Below are 16,783 nucleotides of genomic sequence, written 5' to 3' on the forward strand. Positions count from 1 at the left end.
TGACTGACCTGGGAACAGCCTGTTCTTTTACTCTGTTTGATCAATGTCTTCCAATTAAAAAATTATTTCTTGGCAGAAAAGATGGAAGCAAAGTAATTCATTCATTTATTCAGGAATTATTTCATAACATCTATCGTTTATAGAGCACTTGGCTGAGCCCAAGGGAACATAGCCTAAGATCTGATGCCTTGCCCATGGCATGAGGGTGAAGCAGAGTCTTGGCAGTGCTTATCAATCTGGAAAGGTTCTTCATCCATTCTGCTTTCAGGTGAAGACTGTCTAGCCAAACATGGAGAAGATGAGCACCAGAAGCTGACAGATCCACAAAATTCAGAGCAACACTTAGGCCTGTGTATCCCCTTCTGGTCCTTCAGGGATGGCAATAGCATGGTAGAAAAAAGGAGGCTTATACCATTTACCAACCTTAATGTAGCTGTTGGTGCTCTTCATATGCACTTATTGTCATATTGTATATTCAGAAGTGGAGGAAAACAGCACAACTACAGTAGCCAGACTCCACTCCTTTATTATTTTTGTTTTGAGCATAGTCATTAAAGCCCTTTAGATGCTCCTTGGCACTCTTCCAAACCTCACTTCATGAGAGCCTTAGCCTCTCTAACTGTTCCTAGAAGATCATAAGAATCTTTGGCATTTTGTACCTGTGTCTCCTTCTATCTTTTGCATATACATGTTTTATAAGTGAACCCACTGGAGAGCTCACTGTGTGGCTGCATCATATCTTTAGATGCTCATGTATTTTCTTTTTTATTAGGGTCATTTATATTTGCAGTGTCAGAATTTTGCTTTTCTTAGCTTTCCATCCTTCTTGAGCCAATTTCCCTTTGACTCTGTCTTATGGGTGTTATTTGTCTTTTCTTTGATGTCTTTGAACTTCAGTTAGGTTATGTTTGATATTTCCACCTTTCTCTATCTTGTTGATTTGGTCCAAGATTCCAGTCATTTCTACATCACCTACCATTTCCTTCTTAATGTATATTATCTCATTGATTCAGAGTGACCAGGATCCACCGAGAATCAAGAACTCAGCTTCAAGCAGAGGGAGACCCTCTAGCAATTTCCTAAGAGCTGAAATCCATAATCATCATCACCATAATCATCATTGTCGGCATTATTGTCATCACAACTCACATTTATATGACCTTGAAGGTTTCTAGAGCCCTACTCAAATCGCCCCTACAAGGAATGGGCTGGGAGCTGGAAAAAGGGCAGGGTTCATTCTGCAGTCACCAGGACTCATTCTGTAGGCTAACCTGACCTGACCTGGACCTGACCCTGAAGTCATACAATCATAGGTCTAACCCAGAGGCCAACTAGTTCAACTTCCACATTTTACTGAGGGGGAAACTGAGGTCTTGAGAAGAAAGATAATTTGCCCAAAGTCCTACTAGGCTAGAATCTGGCATAGCACCGTTAAACTTCAGAATTACCCAAGCTGCTTAGAGGTCAAGCACCCTGTTTTATAAATGATGCAACCAAGGGAAAGGGAAAGGAAGGGAGTGAGCATTTTTAGTGCCTACTCTGTGCCAGGCACTGTGGTAAACTTTGCAATTATTATCTCTTTTGATCTTCACAACTCTGAAAATTAGGTACTATTTTTGCTCCCCTTTTACAGTTGAAGAAACTGAGGCAGACGAAAGTGACTTGCCCAAGATCACATAGCTAGCAGTAAATATCTAACTCAAATCTTCCTGACTCTGCCAGGTACAAGACTCTATCCATTGCAGCGCCACCTAGTCACAGGCCTTGGAACCACTGAGGCTAGCCACTTAAAGAGGATCATTTTCTTGGTTTTCAGGCCATGCCACAAGGCTGCCCCCTTCCAGAGAGAAATCTTTCTCCTCATTTCTCATTCAGAAGCAGCCTAATTTCACATCTATCCCCTTGAAGAAAGTTGAGGAAGCATCTCCAAGCCCCCTGGAGCTGACACAAGTAGAGAAATAGTGTTTCCATAGCTACCTGGTTCCACCCGCAGAGCTCAGCACCTCAAACAGGCAAGCCCCTAGGGGGAGGGCCAGGAAGAGGAGGAGGCTGAAGCCCAAGCCCTTCTGGGGAGCAGTCTCCTCCCCCCGTGGTCCCCAGTATGAGGGTATCAATGAGCTCTAGAAAGAAAGGAAAATCTTACCTAGACAGATAAACATAAGACTCAGAAGCCTGTATGTACATCCTTTTCAAGAATATACAGATCTTACTGACACACAAAGGAACTGCTAAGTAAAGAACCTCAGAGGCTTGCTTTAGTAAGTGCTCAAAGCTAATTTTGTAATGTATAACTTATAGAATATTAGAGATGTAAACGGGGCTTTATCAATCACATAGCCAATCCCCTCAAGAAAACTGAATGAGAAGAGTCAAGCGTCCCTGAGATCAATCTCTGGCTACAACATCTAGTACCTGAATCACATTTGTCCTCTTTGAGGGGATCAGTTTCATCATCTATAAATCAGGGGATTAGACTAGATGACCCTAGGTTTCTTCCAGTTCTTCCATCCTAGGGGCAAGCTATAGTTTGTTTGATCTTCCTCCCCCAACCCAAACTCTTCCCCAATATCAACAAACACCTATTTTATTTCCAAGTTTTTGCTACTGGTAAAAGTGTAGTAGCAATCAATCCCTATTTATAAAAGGGCATCAGACATGCCTGCCATCTTCCTCTTGGCTGCCACGGGTTCCAAAGCTGAATTAGTGAGGCCTTGTTGTATTAGCTGACGAGCTTCCAAATGATCCAGTGAGAAAGTTAAGTATTACAGGGCAAATGAGTCATCCACTGAACCTTCAAAGTGGAGCCGCCTGGTCAAATTCCCATAATCAGAACAGATTCTAAGATATTACAGATTAAAAATATCGACCATTGTTTTCTGATGAGGGGGAAAAATGCATCAGCTATCTGAACCTCTTCCCTCATTTGAGCCTCTACCTTGGCATTAAGATTCCTTGAAATTCTGTCTACAGTGAAGCCATTGGGCATTTCATCCTAAAGCCCACTGGCTTCCTTTCCCTCTCTCCACCCCCCCAAATGCCGTAGAATCACAGATTTGAGCTGGAAGAGACCCTAAAAACCATCTAGAACAACTTTCTTATTTTACAGAGAGGAAACTGAGGTCCAGAGAAAGGATACACAGTTAAAGAATTGTCTGAGGTGGGATTTGAACTGAGGTCTTCCTGGCTCTAAGTTCAGTTCTCCTTCTTTACCATGTCTGACAGTGTCTAGTATCCAGTACCAATGTGTTTGGAGCCTGAGTCACAGTTCATCTCATCCTTTAGTCCCACTTCTTAACTCCTCATAACACTTCCCCTGCCTGCCTTAATGGAAAGATAAGACTGGTTTTGTGTTAAACACATTTTAGCCTTCTTATTCTTCTCCCCCTCTTCTTCTTCCTCCTCCTCCCCAACTCTTCCCCACTTGGCTCCTCACCTTCTAGGGAATCCCAAACTCTTCTCTTCCTCTCTACACAGGGACTCCTTGCCTCAACCACTCAGCCCCACTTTTGATTTGGAGGGGCTATTTCAACTTCCCACAGTGCCCTGAATTTCTGGCAATGGTAGCAGTACTTTAGAAAGGATTGCTAATGACACCCGATTCCCTTTCCCTACTTTTCACTCTAAGTAGATCCCTAAAAAGTTTATTTTAGAAATGACATCCTTAGCAATTTCTTCTCTACCTTCCACCCTGCTGACTTTCCAGAGGCAGCCACAGTCCACAATTGAATTTCTCTTTTGGTGACCTCTCTATCATTTAGAATGAATGACCAAGTGTCTCACCAGCTACAAACTCTCAAGCTATACAGGAGCTGACTGAATCATCCTGTGTATATTTAAACCCTGGGATTATGGGACCCTAGACTTTCATCTGGAAGGGACCTTAGAGGTCATAGTGTCCAATACCCTCATTTAATAGATGAGGTACATAATGGAGGCACAGAGAGATGAAGTTACTTGCCTAGAGTCACACAGCCTAGTGACAGAAGTGAATAAATCCTACAACTGACACTTCACTGCCCTGGGGAAACCATTCTTTAAATCTTTTGTGTCAATACTCTGAGGAAACAATGAACCCAATGTTTGTTATCTATATTCACAATAGGAGCAGATGCTTTAGTCTGAGCTTTGTAAAAATAAAGATACAATTTTTTCCTACCCAAGTTCAAACTCCCTGAAATCTATCTATAGACTCCTTGGGAAGGTCTATGGACACCAAGTTAAGAACTCCTACTTTATAGAAACCTTTAGGAACATGAATGATCCCACCACTAATTTGTTTGCTCTGAGTTTTCATAAATTACAATTGGAGTCAGGAGGACCTGAATTCAAATTCTTCCAGTGATACCTATTGTTTGGGACAGTCATATGGCCCCTGAGTGCCCCAGGAAGAAATATGAATTACACAGATGGACATTGTGGCAGATCCAGACAGAGTTCTCCATACACTGATGAAATCACAGGCCAGAACCAAAGTAATACATTTGCTAATTTAGGGAGGAGCACTCATAGTTTGCTTATTCTGCATCCATCTTCCAAAGCCCTGCCACTTTGAAAATCAGGACTTCAAAGCTGAGACAAGGTAGGTTCCCCTTGGGTTTTTTTTTTCATCAATTTATAACCCAGTGACCAACTGATCATTATTAAGGTAAGATGTGGAAGAGAGAAAGTGTTTCAGTCCATCATCTGTCAGTGAGCTAACATGTCTGACTAGGCTGCCAGCAAAAGGAATGGGTTTTCTCAAGTTGTTGACTCTTACATGGATCTCCTCCTGACTAGTGGCACCTCTTTGGAGGCAGTTGGTGAGTGTTAGGGCTTAGCTTGTGCTTAGAGGTCAGGGGTCAGTCCAAGACTAGAACTAGGGTCCAGTCTGTAGCTTAGTTCAAGGTCATATCAACTGCTCAAGGAAGAGCTCCATTGATTTTTGGAATCAGGGTCCAGTTCATCTTTAGGATCAGTATTCTTCTTCTTCAAAGGAGGGAGCTGAGGCCAAGAGAGGTGAGAAAGTGAGTGGAGCTCAAGGGTGGGTATCTAATTATCTTTTCCCCTAGGTCCTAGGGTTCCCCCAAGCAGTAACCTGATGAATTCCTCTTTGTGACCTTGTCCTTCTCATCCTTCTCAGTCACTCAACATCAGTCACCATGGGCCCCGTTTGTCTTCGGCAGCCATGTTTCATGTGCATGTATGTACATGTGTGTCTATGAGCTATGTTTGTCTGTTTTCAAGTGTTGTGTCTGTCCTTCCTCTTCCATTGTAGGCAAACAGCAGGATGGGGCTGTGGAGAATAACCAGAATAAAGGTAACTGGAAAATCGTGGGTCCAACTCCCACCCCTCCCCACTCCCTTCCCCTAGCTTCAAGCCCCACTTGGAGGGAGAAGGGAGGAGGGAGGAGGAAAGGGAAAAGAGCCATGATGTGGGATAACTGGGGGCTTCCTCCACGGGCTCTGGAGACTTCTCTAAAATCTACTCTCAGCAGCATTAAGAAAGGAGGTAAGTGAGTCTCAGAACAACTAGGGATGTTGATCTAAGTATTGTGTCAAACAACACTGGATTCAGGGGGGCCTTAAAGAGCAGTTATTCCAAACCCCATCATTTTACACTGAAGGAAACTGAGGTTTGGAGAGCTTCTCAAATGGTACAGCCCAGGCTTTTCTCTCTACATCACCCTCCCAATTCCTTAACCACCCTGCTTCTTCCTTTGGGCTTTTTGTTTCCTTTTTTGGGCCAGATCTGTGATTTCATTGGCATAGGGAACTTCTGATGAGAAAAGTCCCTCTACCAATGCAGTATCGCTCACCCCCTGCTTACCCAGGGCTTGAAGAGGGTAAGGGTCACTTGATTTGACCCCAGCCATGCACACAGTAGCTGTCAGAGGTGAGGCTTGAACCTAGGACTTCCTGGCCAGATTCCCAATATGGCAGCTTCCTCTCTATTATTTCTCTTTGTTAAGGAGAATTGTTCAGAAGTGACAGGGCCAGTTGTAGGATCATAATCTGATAGAGGCAGAGACCTACAGGTTTACACATACAGTTATCCCTCCCACATCACAGGGGTCAGAGGCCCAGCCACCCCTGAGATCTCCAAAAGGACCCTCCTGATTTTTTTCTTTTCCTTTTATGGGGTGTTTACAATACCTCGTTGTAAAATTTGGATTGATATTATATACTATTTTACACATATTTTATGCATTTCTGATTATCTAAATTTTTTCTGTCTGCTGGTCTTCTTGTGTCATCTGTGGCTTATTCAGAACTCCTAAAACAAATTCCCATTTAATTTCTCATGCCAATCCAAGGAATATCAAAAGCATAATGGGGAAAGTTGTGAGGTGGAAGGGATAACTATATACATATACTTCCATGTGTGTAAATGTGTGCTAGAGCCAATTGGAACAGGCGCTGGAGAGTAGATTGTTACATTTTCAGTGTGAATATTTACACCCGGGAAACCAAAAGCTATGAATCAGTGCTTGATTGATTGTTTTGTTTCTTGTCGATGGTGTCAAACCAAAGGCTGCATATTGATTTAGAAGATCACAAATTAATATTATCTGTGTCATACTGTATTTTTAATTTATTTTATTAAATATTTCCCAATTATATTTTCATCTGGTTCTGGTGTTCGATACCTCTGAACCGAGGAGGATCAACCCATTACTGCCAGAGGACTAAATTCAGCAACTGATTGTTTTTACCTGTTTTTATCCAGTCCATGAGTCAAGAATAGTTTTTATATTTTTCAATATAAGGGGAGGAAGGGAGTAAACATTTATCAAAAGCCTCCTATGTGCCAAGCATTTTAGGACTATTATTTCATTTGATTGTCACAATAATCCTGTGAGGTAGGTGTTGTAATTATCATCATTTTACAATTAAGGAAACTGAGACAGATCATAATTAAGTAATTTGCCCAGAGTCACATGGTGAGTGAGTATCTGAGGGCAGATTTGAACTTAGGTCTTCCTGACTCCAAGTCCAGCACTCTGAACTTTGTTAATCCTCAGTCTAGACTTTGCCCAGAACACCTACTAGTTGTTATTGCCATGCTATGGTCCATAGAGTCACAGAGTCAGTCATGACTAATCAGCAAGAAGTCTAGACTTAAGAAAATGTTAATAGCAAATTCAACTGAAAAGTGTTTTATAGATACTTTTTTCCAGAAAGTCTGTTGTTTAACATTTACCAGCATATAGTTGCATATATACATATTATATATGTGTTTATATACACACACACACACACACACACACACGCACATAAAGGTTTATCTGGAAGAACCGTTAGAGATTACATAGTCTAAACTCCTAATTCTAGAGAGAAGGAGGGCTAGACCTACAAGGAGAAGGGATTTGTCCAAGATCACATCTTAGTAGCCAAGTCCAGACTCAGACCTGCAGCTCCTGACTTTTAGGCCATAACTTCTTCCTCCATAGCCCCACTGAGTTATGACTATGATTAAAAGGCAATGTCAGAGTTAGGAAACCACAAGTCTGTGACCCAGCTCTGAGCCAACCTAGTTGTATGACCCTGAGACATTCATTTCGTCCCTCAGGGTTCCCTCAGCTCTCTCTAAGATTGCAGAGAAGGTGCCTATCTACATCAGGAAAGGAAATTCCTCCCTGGGAACTCCCTACATTGAGAATAACACAAAACCAGTCCAAGAAAATGAAATACCCATGACCTGTGATTTGACAGTTTGACCATGGACTGGCTGTGTACATCTATCTTCAATATAGAGAGGAAATCTGAGTCACATGACATTGGGTACCATGGCACCATCCCTACTGGCATGGATGTCAACAGCATATGGTGTGTTGGCAGCACCCAACTCCCTCCCCACTTACTCAATCTGCTTATGCTGTTTGTTATTTACCACCATCTGAAGACTTGAGCATTTTCTCCCCAAAGACTTAGGAAGCATGATTTGGAGTCCTGGAAGCCTGTCCCTTAATAACCTTTTGGGGCTTTAGCTTCTTCATCTATCAGATGAAGGAAAGCCTTTGAAAAGCATGTTCCATAGAACTGACAAAAAGCCAGGGCCACCCCAGAGAGGAGGGATATTAAAATGGTGTTGGTTCACTTGGGATCATATGATTCCAACATCAGAGACTTAAAAGTCCAAAGAGAACTTCATTTTCTATAGAGTAAAACAGGCTCCTATAGAAGTGACTGAAAAATAAAGCAACTGGCCCACCTAGGATAAAGAGTAGAGCCAAAATTTGAACCCAGATTCTCTGAGCTCAAGTTTAATATGTTTTCTGTTATACCACACTATTGGCACCAATGGTGTTCTGGAGCTGGCTCTACAAATTAGTATTTGATTTATTGTTTTGTGAATTGTCAAGAAGGGGATGGAGAAGATGGTAAGAATGCTAATTAAATGTGAAAGGTTGTCCCATGCATATTTGTTATGGAAAGCCCCTTGGTTAAATGTTTACTAGCACCCCCCCTGGATAACATTATTGTGAGACAGTGTACAGAATAATCACTGATATTCTTAATGGTGAGAGGCAGACTAATAGTGGCTGGAGGCCAACCTTGGAGTCGGGAAGCCAGCCTCTGCCCCCAGTGGCTACAAAACATGATGAGATCCTAGATCCAGCTAGAGGCAACCTTACAAGATCATTGAGTCCAATCCCCTTTTACAGGAGTATGATGGCAGTTCGGCAAGTTGTCATTTGTGTGTGTGTGTGTGTGTATATATATATATTTGTAGCCTGGAAAAGATCTGAGAAGTCATTGTGTTTAAACTCCCTCCCCTTTTATAAATATTCCAATTGACCATACTAAGAATTCTCTCCCCTGATGAAATCACAGGTCTGGTCCCCCCCCCCCCAAAGAGATGATCAAGAAATAAATCAAGACAAAATTAATATATTCTCAGCTTGATTTGTTTGAGAAGTGATGGAATTCAGTCTGAATTAACAGCCCAAAGGACTGTCCTAGGCATGAGGGTTACAGAATTGAAAATTAAAAAGTGAGCTCTTCCCAAAAGGAATATTTCCATGTACATCAGAAGAATAGGTTTGAATGCTAGCTCTGCTACTTGATATGGGATCTCAAGCAAATCTCTTCCTCTCTCTGAGTCTCAGATTTTACATCTTTAAAATGGGAGTAATAGACATGGTGAGTTTGATTGTTCCCTTCAGCCCCAAACTCTCTGATTGTGTAAGTAGGTGGATTTTGTGGGCTCTTTCTAATTCTGAGGGTCTCCAGTGCAATTGCCTAGATCTGGACAAAATCCTCCAACTGACAACTCTTATTGTGTTTTTTGTCTTAAAAAAAAAAAAGATCCGAGAGATGCAAGAGACAAAGGACTAGAAAGGTGAAGGGATGGGCTCGAGGTCCCAGAATAATGGCTGAATGTAAAGTGTTAGTGGTCAGTAGTCATAATTCCTGCCCTACCCCAGGTCCTCCTTCTGTGTAGGTGTGGTACCCACAGGGATGAGATTAGTGTGACTAGAGCTGGAGGGGGGCCTTAGAACACCTCTGAGTCAAACCCACTCATTTTACAGATGAGGAAGCTGAAACCCTGGAGGAGCAAAGTGGCCTTGCACAGAGTCACGTAACTAGTAAGTGTTTGAGGCAGGATTTGAACCCAGGCCTCCCTGATTCAGAGTCCAGGTCTCTTCTACTTCCTGTGTGTTGCTTTCTAATTTGCAGAATGCTTTCAATTGATCCTTATACATTAGCCCATTTTTCAGATGGAGAAGTAGAGCCCTTAGGAAACTGAAGTGACTTAACCAGTATCATACATATACACATACCAGTGGTTTATCAAAGGATAATTTTGAGATGAATGAGATTCTGAAGCCTGGGTTTCTTCCTGTTATCTGTGACACCTAGATTTCTCCACACAATCTATGTGTTCTGTATCTCTGTCAACATGTTTTTGCCTGTGGATGCTTTGCAAATATCTGTGGTTGTAGCTGGTAATGAGATGGGATTCGGTGTGCAGAGTTGGGGTGGGCGAGCAGAGGAAGGAATGGAAAGGAGGCCATGAGAGACAGGCTGGAAAGAAGCCAGCTACTAGATACAAGGTGGGGGGGGCTAGTAAAATGGTGAGAAAGAAGACACAGGAAGCGGAGGACCCAAGAGAATGAGACAGTTGGCTGAGAAAAGGCAGAAGAAAGAAGCAAAGAGAATGGAGGTGAAGGGTTGGACAGATCCTTGATTCAACCCCATCATATAAATGATGAAACTGAGGTGCAAGGGAGAAGAAGTAAATTTCCTAAGTTCACACACAGGATCCTCGATCTAGGACTGAATGGGATTTCATAGGCCATCTAGTGCCACCTCTTCATTTTACAGAGAAGGAAACTGAGGACAAGAGAGATTAAATGATTTGCTCAAGGCCACACTGGTAGTGAGTGTCAATGGTAAGATTTGCAAGGAGATCCTTTAATTCTATATCTAGAGAAACTGAAATGCCAGAGACCCTTTTGCCTGCTTCCTCAGTGACCCAGAGAGCTGAAAGAGGGCTTCAACAAGACTGGAGGAAGGACAGCTAGGTGGCACAGTGGATAGAGCACCAGCCCCGAAGTCAGGAGTACCTGAGTTCAAATCCTAAATCAGACACTTAATGATTACCTAGCTGTGTGGCCTTGGGCAAGCCACTTAACCCCATTGCCTTGCAAAAGAACCTAAAAAAAACAAGACTGGGGGACTCTTGATGCAAAGGTTAAGTCATGGTAGCCAAGAAACCCAAGGCACATCAGCTGACAGGAAGCATTCAGGTGGTCTCATCTAGGCTACATGCATCAAAACCTGAATTGGACTCCTGGACTTATATGCTAAACTCATAGCCAGAAAGCCCCTGTCATACTTTCTTGGCAAGGAGATTGGCTCTCCAACCCTTGGGCATTGGGAAGGATGGGGACTCTGGTACTGAACTCAAGAACACGATGCTCCAATCCATTAGCTTGACTGGTAGCAAGAACGTTATGTTGCCTTGTACCAGTGCAGGAGGATGAAGTCACTCAGGGTCCCTACATGTTTACTGGTCTGCAGAAAAGACTGTTTGCCAACAGGCAGCTTTAGACCCCAGGCAATGGAGAGGTGCCAGCTTTTTACTTCAGTGAGATTGGTTTCATTCAGAAGGCAGATCCTCAAGGCAAACTCTGCTCATACATTTCTCTGCCTTTTTTTCTTCAACCTCAAATCTGGTGGAGGACAAAGGTGAAATTCAGACAGGGGAACTAGTCCTACCAAGTTGTTTGCAGACAAACATTCCAGAGAACAAGAGGTTCAGCCTATGAGAATTCAAGGGGGTCATGTGGAGAGGAGCAATTGGCTACTACTTCGGAGGCGAAGGGGGTATCTTAGGGTCAGGTATATAGTAGACACAGAACTGATGCTTGGTGACGGATGGGTGGATGGATGGATGGATGGCTTGATGGAGGCCAAAGTGGCAACAAAGGAATATGACCTACTTTGTTTAGGGAAAGGTGAAGAGATTGGGTTGACTGGAGCAGAGGGAGGGCAAGCTCTGAAAGAGTTGCAGAGGACAGCTATGGGATGGTTTGGTCTGAATAGAATTTACATTCTAGCTTGTTAGAAACCAATTCTCAGAAATGTCATCTTAAATCTTCAAATGAGGAGATTTCCAGGTTTGGTTATCTCTCCCTCATCCCACATTTTCTCCACACTGTTAGCCTCTTGGGCAATTGTGGAGACTGTGAAACTGACCCCCAAAGAAAAGGAGAAGTACTATCTTGTGGTCAATAGACTCTCTTGGCAGAAGGGGTGGTGGACTACAGTTGCGGAATGAGGCATACATTATCATACATGGCCAATATATTGGTTTATTTCAGTTAAATGTGCTATTTTGCTATAAAATCCTAGTGATTCCTTCATCTTGACATACATCTCAATAGAATCTTCCCTTGTAGGAAAAATAAATTATTAAATATAGTTAAATGAAACAAACCAACATATTGATCATGTCTCACAATGTATGCCTCATTCTGAATCGTAGTTCACCACCTCAGCACAGAGACAGAAGGCAGCTTTTCGCACAAGACAGTATTTTCCTCCTTTTTGATCAAAACCTGATTTATTTATGCCATATATAACAACAGCTCCCATTTCTTGAGCACTTGAAGCTTTACAGAAAGAGCCCTTTGCCTGACAATTGCCCCAGGATTCAAGGGTGAGCATCTCTATTTGACAGATAAGGTAACTGAGGCTCTTGAATAACTTATCCAAGATTGCATGGGTAATAGTCAAATCAAGATGCAAAGCCAGATCGCCTGTCTCTTTCCCATTCTAGCATGCTGCCTTTCTGATAAGAGAAATGATTTAAATAAAGTAGAATGTGTCCAGGCTTTGTTTTTTCCTGAAAAGGCAAGGATTTTGTTTAACCCTTTCAGCAGCCAGTTCAGACCTTGACCCTGACCCTCTTGTGTTCTTCCATTTCCTTTCATACAGCTAAGAAGCAAGATGGGGCGGTTGCCATGGAGATGCAGCCACTGAAGAGCGCTGAGGGTGGGGAGATGGAGGAGCGAGAGAAGAAGAAAGCCAATGGCCCCAAAAAGGAAAAGTCTGTGCTTCAGGGGAAACTGACAAAGCTGGCCGTACAGATCGGAAAAGCAGGTATCAACTAGGGATGCTTCTGGGAACAACCTATCCTATACTAGACCCTGAATGGGAAGGAGTTATGTTAGTGAATAAAGGAATAAAACGTTTGAAATCAAACAATCAGAAAAGACAAGACAGTATATAGTGGCAGTGGCACAGCGAGTGATTTCTAGGCAATTCTGAACCTCCAACCTTGCTAAACTGAGCTTCCTAGGAGCCCAGCTCCTTCCTCTGCTTGCACCCAAGCCAGGGGATATTTCCTGCTACCTCAGGGCTTGCACCTCTTGCTAAGCCTGCTCCCCTTAATATCCTGGGGTTCTGAGTAGGTGGGGCTAGCCAGGAGGTTCTGGACTCTTGGACTTCCCAGATCTGGCCCTTTGCCCTCTGAGCTCCTGCCACTATCACTGGTTGCTCTAGATTAGTATCTGCTCGCTCACTCTTTTTCATCTACACTCCATATGCATAAACATCTTTCTTATAGAATTTATTTACAAAGCCAATTCAGAAATAGCACATCCACATGAGGCAATTAGAATCAACATCCTACCCAGCTTGGACTTCTATAATTCATGTCACACACATTATTTCATTTGAGCTCCACAACCATCCTGGAACATAAGTATCATTATTATTCCCATTTTATAGATGAGGAATTGAGGCAGACAGTCAGGTTAAGTGATTTGCTGCCTCTTTTCAGAAGAATTCATAAAAGGGAGTTATCCAGTTCAGACTATGAAGTTCTTAGACTTTCTGTATTCTAGCTAGCTACAGCAACCTGAACTGAGATGGACCCACTTGGAGTCTATCTTACCCAAAATCATCAGCTTTCTCACCCTGGATTAAGAATGTAATCCTTTGTCCTAGCCATCCAATTGAGATTAATCCATATGGGGACTCTGGCTTGAGTTCAATGGCTCATTCTGCTCTCTCTATTACTATGGAGTCTCTAGTCTGGGCTTCTCCCAAGTGAATCCTGCCACCTGGAAGCAGAGGTGTAGTAAACTACTGCCTTGGAATTCTCCTGGGATGGGAGACTGGGTGACATTGAGCCTTCTTGATGTTGCTTTGAACTTGATTTGGGGGAGAGGAACCTCCAAACTGGGTTTTCACAAAAACCTACAGGTTTTGCTGGGCAGAGACCATGGTATCGCATGGGATCAGCAGAGGAGGTCATAGTTTTGTGATCTTCCCTCCTTTAGTCATGGCGGTCCTGGAACATTATATTCATAAACCAGTGCAACGTGGCCAATGTCGTGGTCATAGGGCCCCACCAGGACTCCAATGCTGCATTCTAGTCATCCCAGGTCCCAGATGAGTGACTAGACCTACCAATTCTGGATCCCAATTGTATTCAGGACTTTGTAGAAGTGGTATAACCACAGTTCCCTCCTGTTCTTATTCCACTGTGACCTGGCAGGAGAGGTAGATAGTTGGCCAGGAATCCTTGGCCTGGTTTCTCAGGTCTTTTCAGCCAAGGAGTCTACTGATCTGTCCAAGGCTGAACTTCTTATACTAAATAACATGATTAGAGATACTGTGTGGAGACACAGCACTTCCCTGGTGCTGGAGAATATTGGCCAAGTCCGGATATTAAAGAGACAGTGCCTGATTACCCCTAACCCTCACTCTCCAGCAGTGGCAGGTGATTGGCAGTTGCTTAGTGCCCTGGCAATTTTTATTGCAATATCGGAACATGATGGGGGACAGGGGGGTGAAGATGACTCTTCTCCCATCCCCCATCATGTAATACTGAGAACCAATGGGGAAACAGGAACAGGTTAGACCTCACTAAAATCAAGTTTCCCGAGTATGTGCAAATTCAGGTGGCTTTTGACTAATGTTCTGGATCACTGGATCTAATCAAAGTGAGCACATGTTGATCATCTCAACAAATAGGGATACTGTTTTGGAGATGCCTGGAGCTCTGTCCTTCTGTCCTTTTTGTATCCTCCTAGGACAAGAGTTCTTTCCCCAAGGTCCTTGAACTTGCTTTGTCCCCTCAAAGATATATTATGATAACTGTATCTCAATGTAACTGGCTTCCTTTGTTGTTCCTTTTCTTTGTTGGGTTTTTTTTTTAAAATTTAAAGCATGATTCTAAAAAAAACATCCACAGACTTCACCAAAAGACTCTATTACACAAATAAGATTAAGAATTCCTAATGTAGGAGCCCAACCCTAGGGATGGAAGGAGACCTCCAGTAGAACTGATCTTGGGCTACAAAGAATCCCGGATTCAGGAGGAAGAGGAGGACTTTTAGAATTCCAATCCAGCCAGGCAGTTGCCCCTAATGTTTGAGGGCCCAGGAGCCTGAATGCCACGTGCCAAGGAGGAGACAGAGTCAGGGCATTGCCAAGTTGAAACCAAGGTCCGTTGCTGGAATTCAGCCTGCAAGAGAGGAGAACAGGTTAAGATTTTCCCAGCTAGGTGTGAGGAGCCATGGGGGATGCAGTGGAGCCAGACAGAAGCCTGAAGACCTGCAGCAGTGTAAATGCTTGTATCCCCAAGGACTGCTGGGAGCCATCTGCTTTTCAAGGCTATCCATGTAGGACTAACAGGCCTCAGCTGGCACCACAGTCATGCTGCCATCTTGGGTCACACCAATCTCCTCCTCCAGGCACTAGCATACATCTCAGACAAATCTTGGTGTAACGGATCCTTTTTCATTCCAAAATCTCCACATAATCAAGATTCCAAGTCAAAGGCTTATTTATTTGAAACACTTTAGACTGATAAGATTCAAGTTCAGGAACCCCAACAGCCAGCAAACTTCAGTCGGGGAGACCAAATCTCTCCACTTGTTTGTGCACAGTCCTTAAGCTAAGAATGGAAATGTAAAAACTATTCTTAGCTCATGGGCCCCACAAAAACAGGTGGCAGGCTGGATTTGGCCCGCAGGCTGTAGTTTGCTATCCACTGTTTTCCTAAACCGGTAACTTGAACTAAATTGAATGGTGACCCCCCACCCACCCAAGACCCAAACAAACAATTTTTCTGAAACATAACTGGAGCCAAATATGAATCGTTTTGCCAATTAATGGCTCCCCCTTCCCTTAAAAAAATCACACACAAATAAATCTAGTTAATCTATTTATACCTAAACCAAGATTTTTTTTCTATAACTATTGGACCGGAAAGAATCACCAGAATATTCTAAAGAGTCACCAAGCCAAGCCCAGACTAAAGCAGTGTTCCATTTGGTATCACATTTTTGTAAATAGAAATCCTACTTTAAATGTATTTAGGGAGCGCTTTATTCAATGGAGTCCTGTTGTGAATCCTTTTCTAAAGCTAATAACATCCTTCTAATTGGTCTTTTGTGTAAATGTACGAAGATCCCCTCCCCATTTGCAGGGTGCTATTCTGGAAACCCCTGCTAATAGAGGAGTGTGAATGCGATAGGGTTTGCTCCTGCCATGGAAGGCTTCTTTCCCACAGCTGCCCTCCCTTTCCCAGGGCTCTTTCTATTCTTCTTGAATGGAGAGAAAACTTACATTGGAGGGCTGATGTGTCTTTACCAGCTCTCTATAATACGAGTTAATCTCTCTTTTCAAAAGGAAGTTCCCCACACCACCATCACCACCACCAACACCAACACCACCATCACCACCAACAACAACACCACCACCACCACCATCATCACCACTAGCACCACCATCACCACCACCAGTTCTGGATTTTCTGCAGGCAGCTCATAGAACTACCAGGAAGGCAGCAGCCAGGGATCTGCAGGGCTGTAGCAGAATCAGAAGGCACCTGAGTGAGTCAGGGTACAGAGGTGAATACTTGAACCCTCCAATCCTAGATCTGCAGGGTTCCCAGTATCAACCCAAAGCATAGAAGGTGACAATTCACATTTGATGCTGATTAAAATAGGAATCAAGTTCGCTTGAAGAGAGGTACACCCAGGACCAGGTTAGCAAAGGTTTAGCAATGAAGTATTTAGGGAAGGGAGAAGATATGTGTATGTGTGTGTGTGTGTGTGTAGATACATATATATGGATATGTATGTGTATATATAGATACATAAATATATTTAATGTGCTTACTACACACCTTAAAGTTTAATCTGCATTTTCATCATTTTTCCATCTCTCTAAGTCTAGAAAACAATACATCATTCTTTGATTTGTATCAGTTTGCTTATTTCAGAAATGTCAATGCTCACGCTGAAAATTTCACAATCTGGTTGTCTTCTAGCACAGC

At 43.0% G+C, this 16,783-nt stretch overlaps 1 protein-coding gene across 3 annotated transcripts in view; it reads left to right on the top strand.

Moving 5' to 3' along the window:
• Window positions 1-16,783, top strand: part of ATP2B3 (ATPase plasma membrane Ca2+ transporting 3) — a 99,237-nt gene that overhangs the window by 24,111 nt on the left and 58,343 nt on the right. For all 3 annotated transcript variants that reach the window (XM_074201307.1, XM_074201305.1, XM_074201308.1), the window contains exon 6: window positions 12,427-12,591. In XM_074201307.1, the coding sequence (XP_074057408.1) occupies window positions 12,427-12,591 (165 nt within the window). The remainder of the gene's footprint in view (window positions 1-12,426; window positions 12,592-16,783) is intronic.

Source organism: Macrotis lagotis, chromosome X (genome assembly GCF_037893015.1).
Source record: "Macrotis lagotis isolate mMagLag1 chromosome X, bilby.v1.9.chrom.fasta, whole genome shotgun sequence".
Taxonomy (NCBI): Eukaryota; Metazoa; Chordata; class Mammalia; order Peramelemorphia; family Peramelidae; genus Macrotis; species Macrotis lagotis.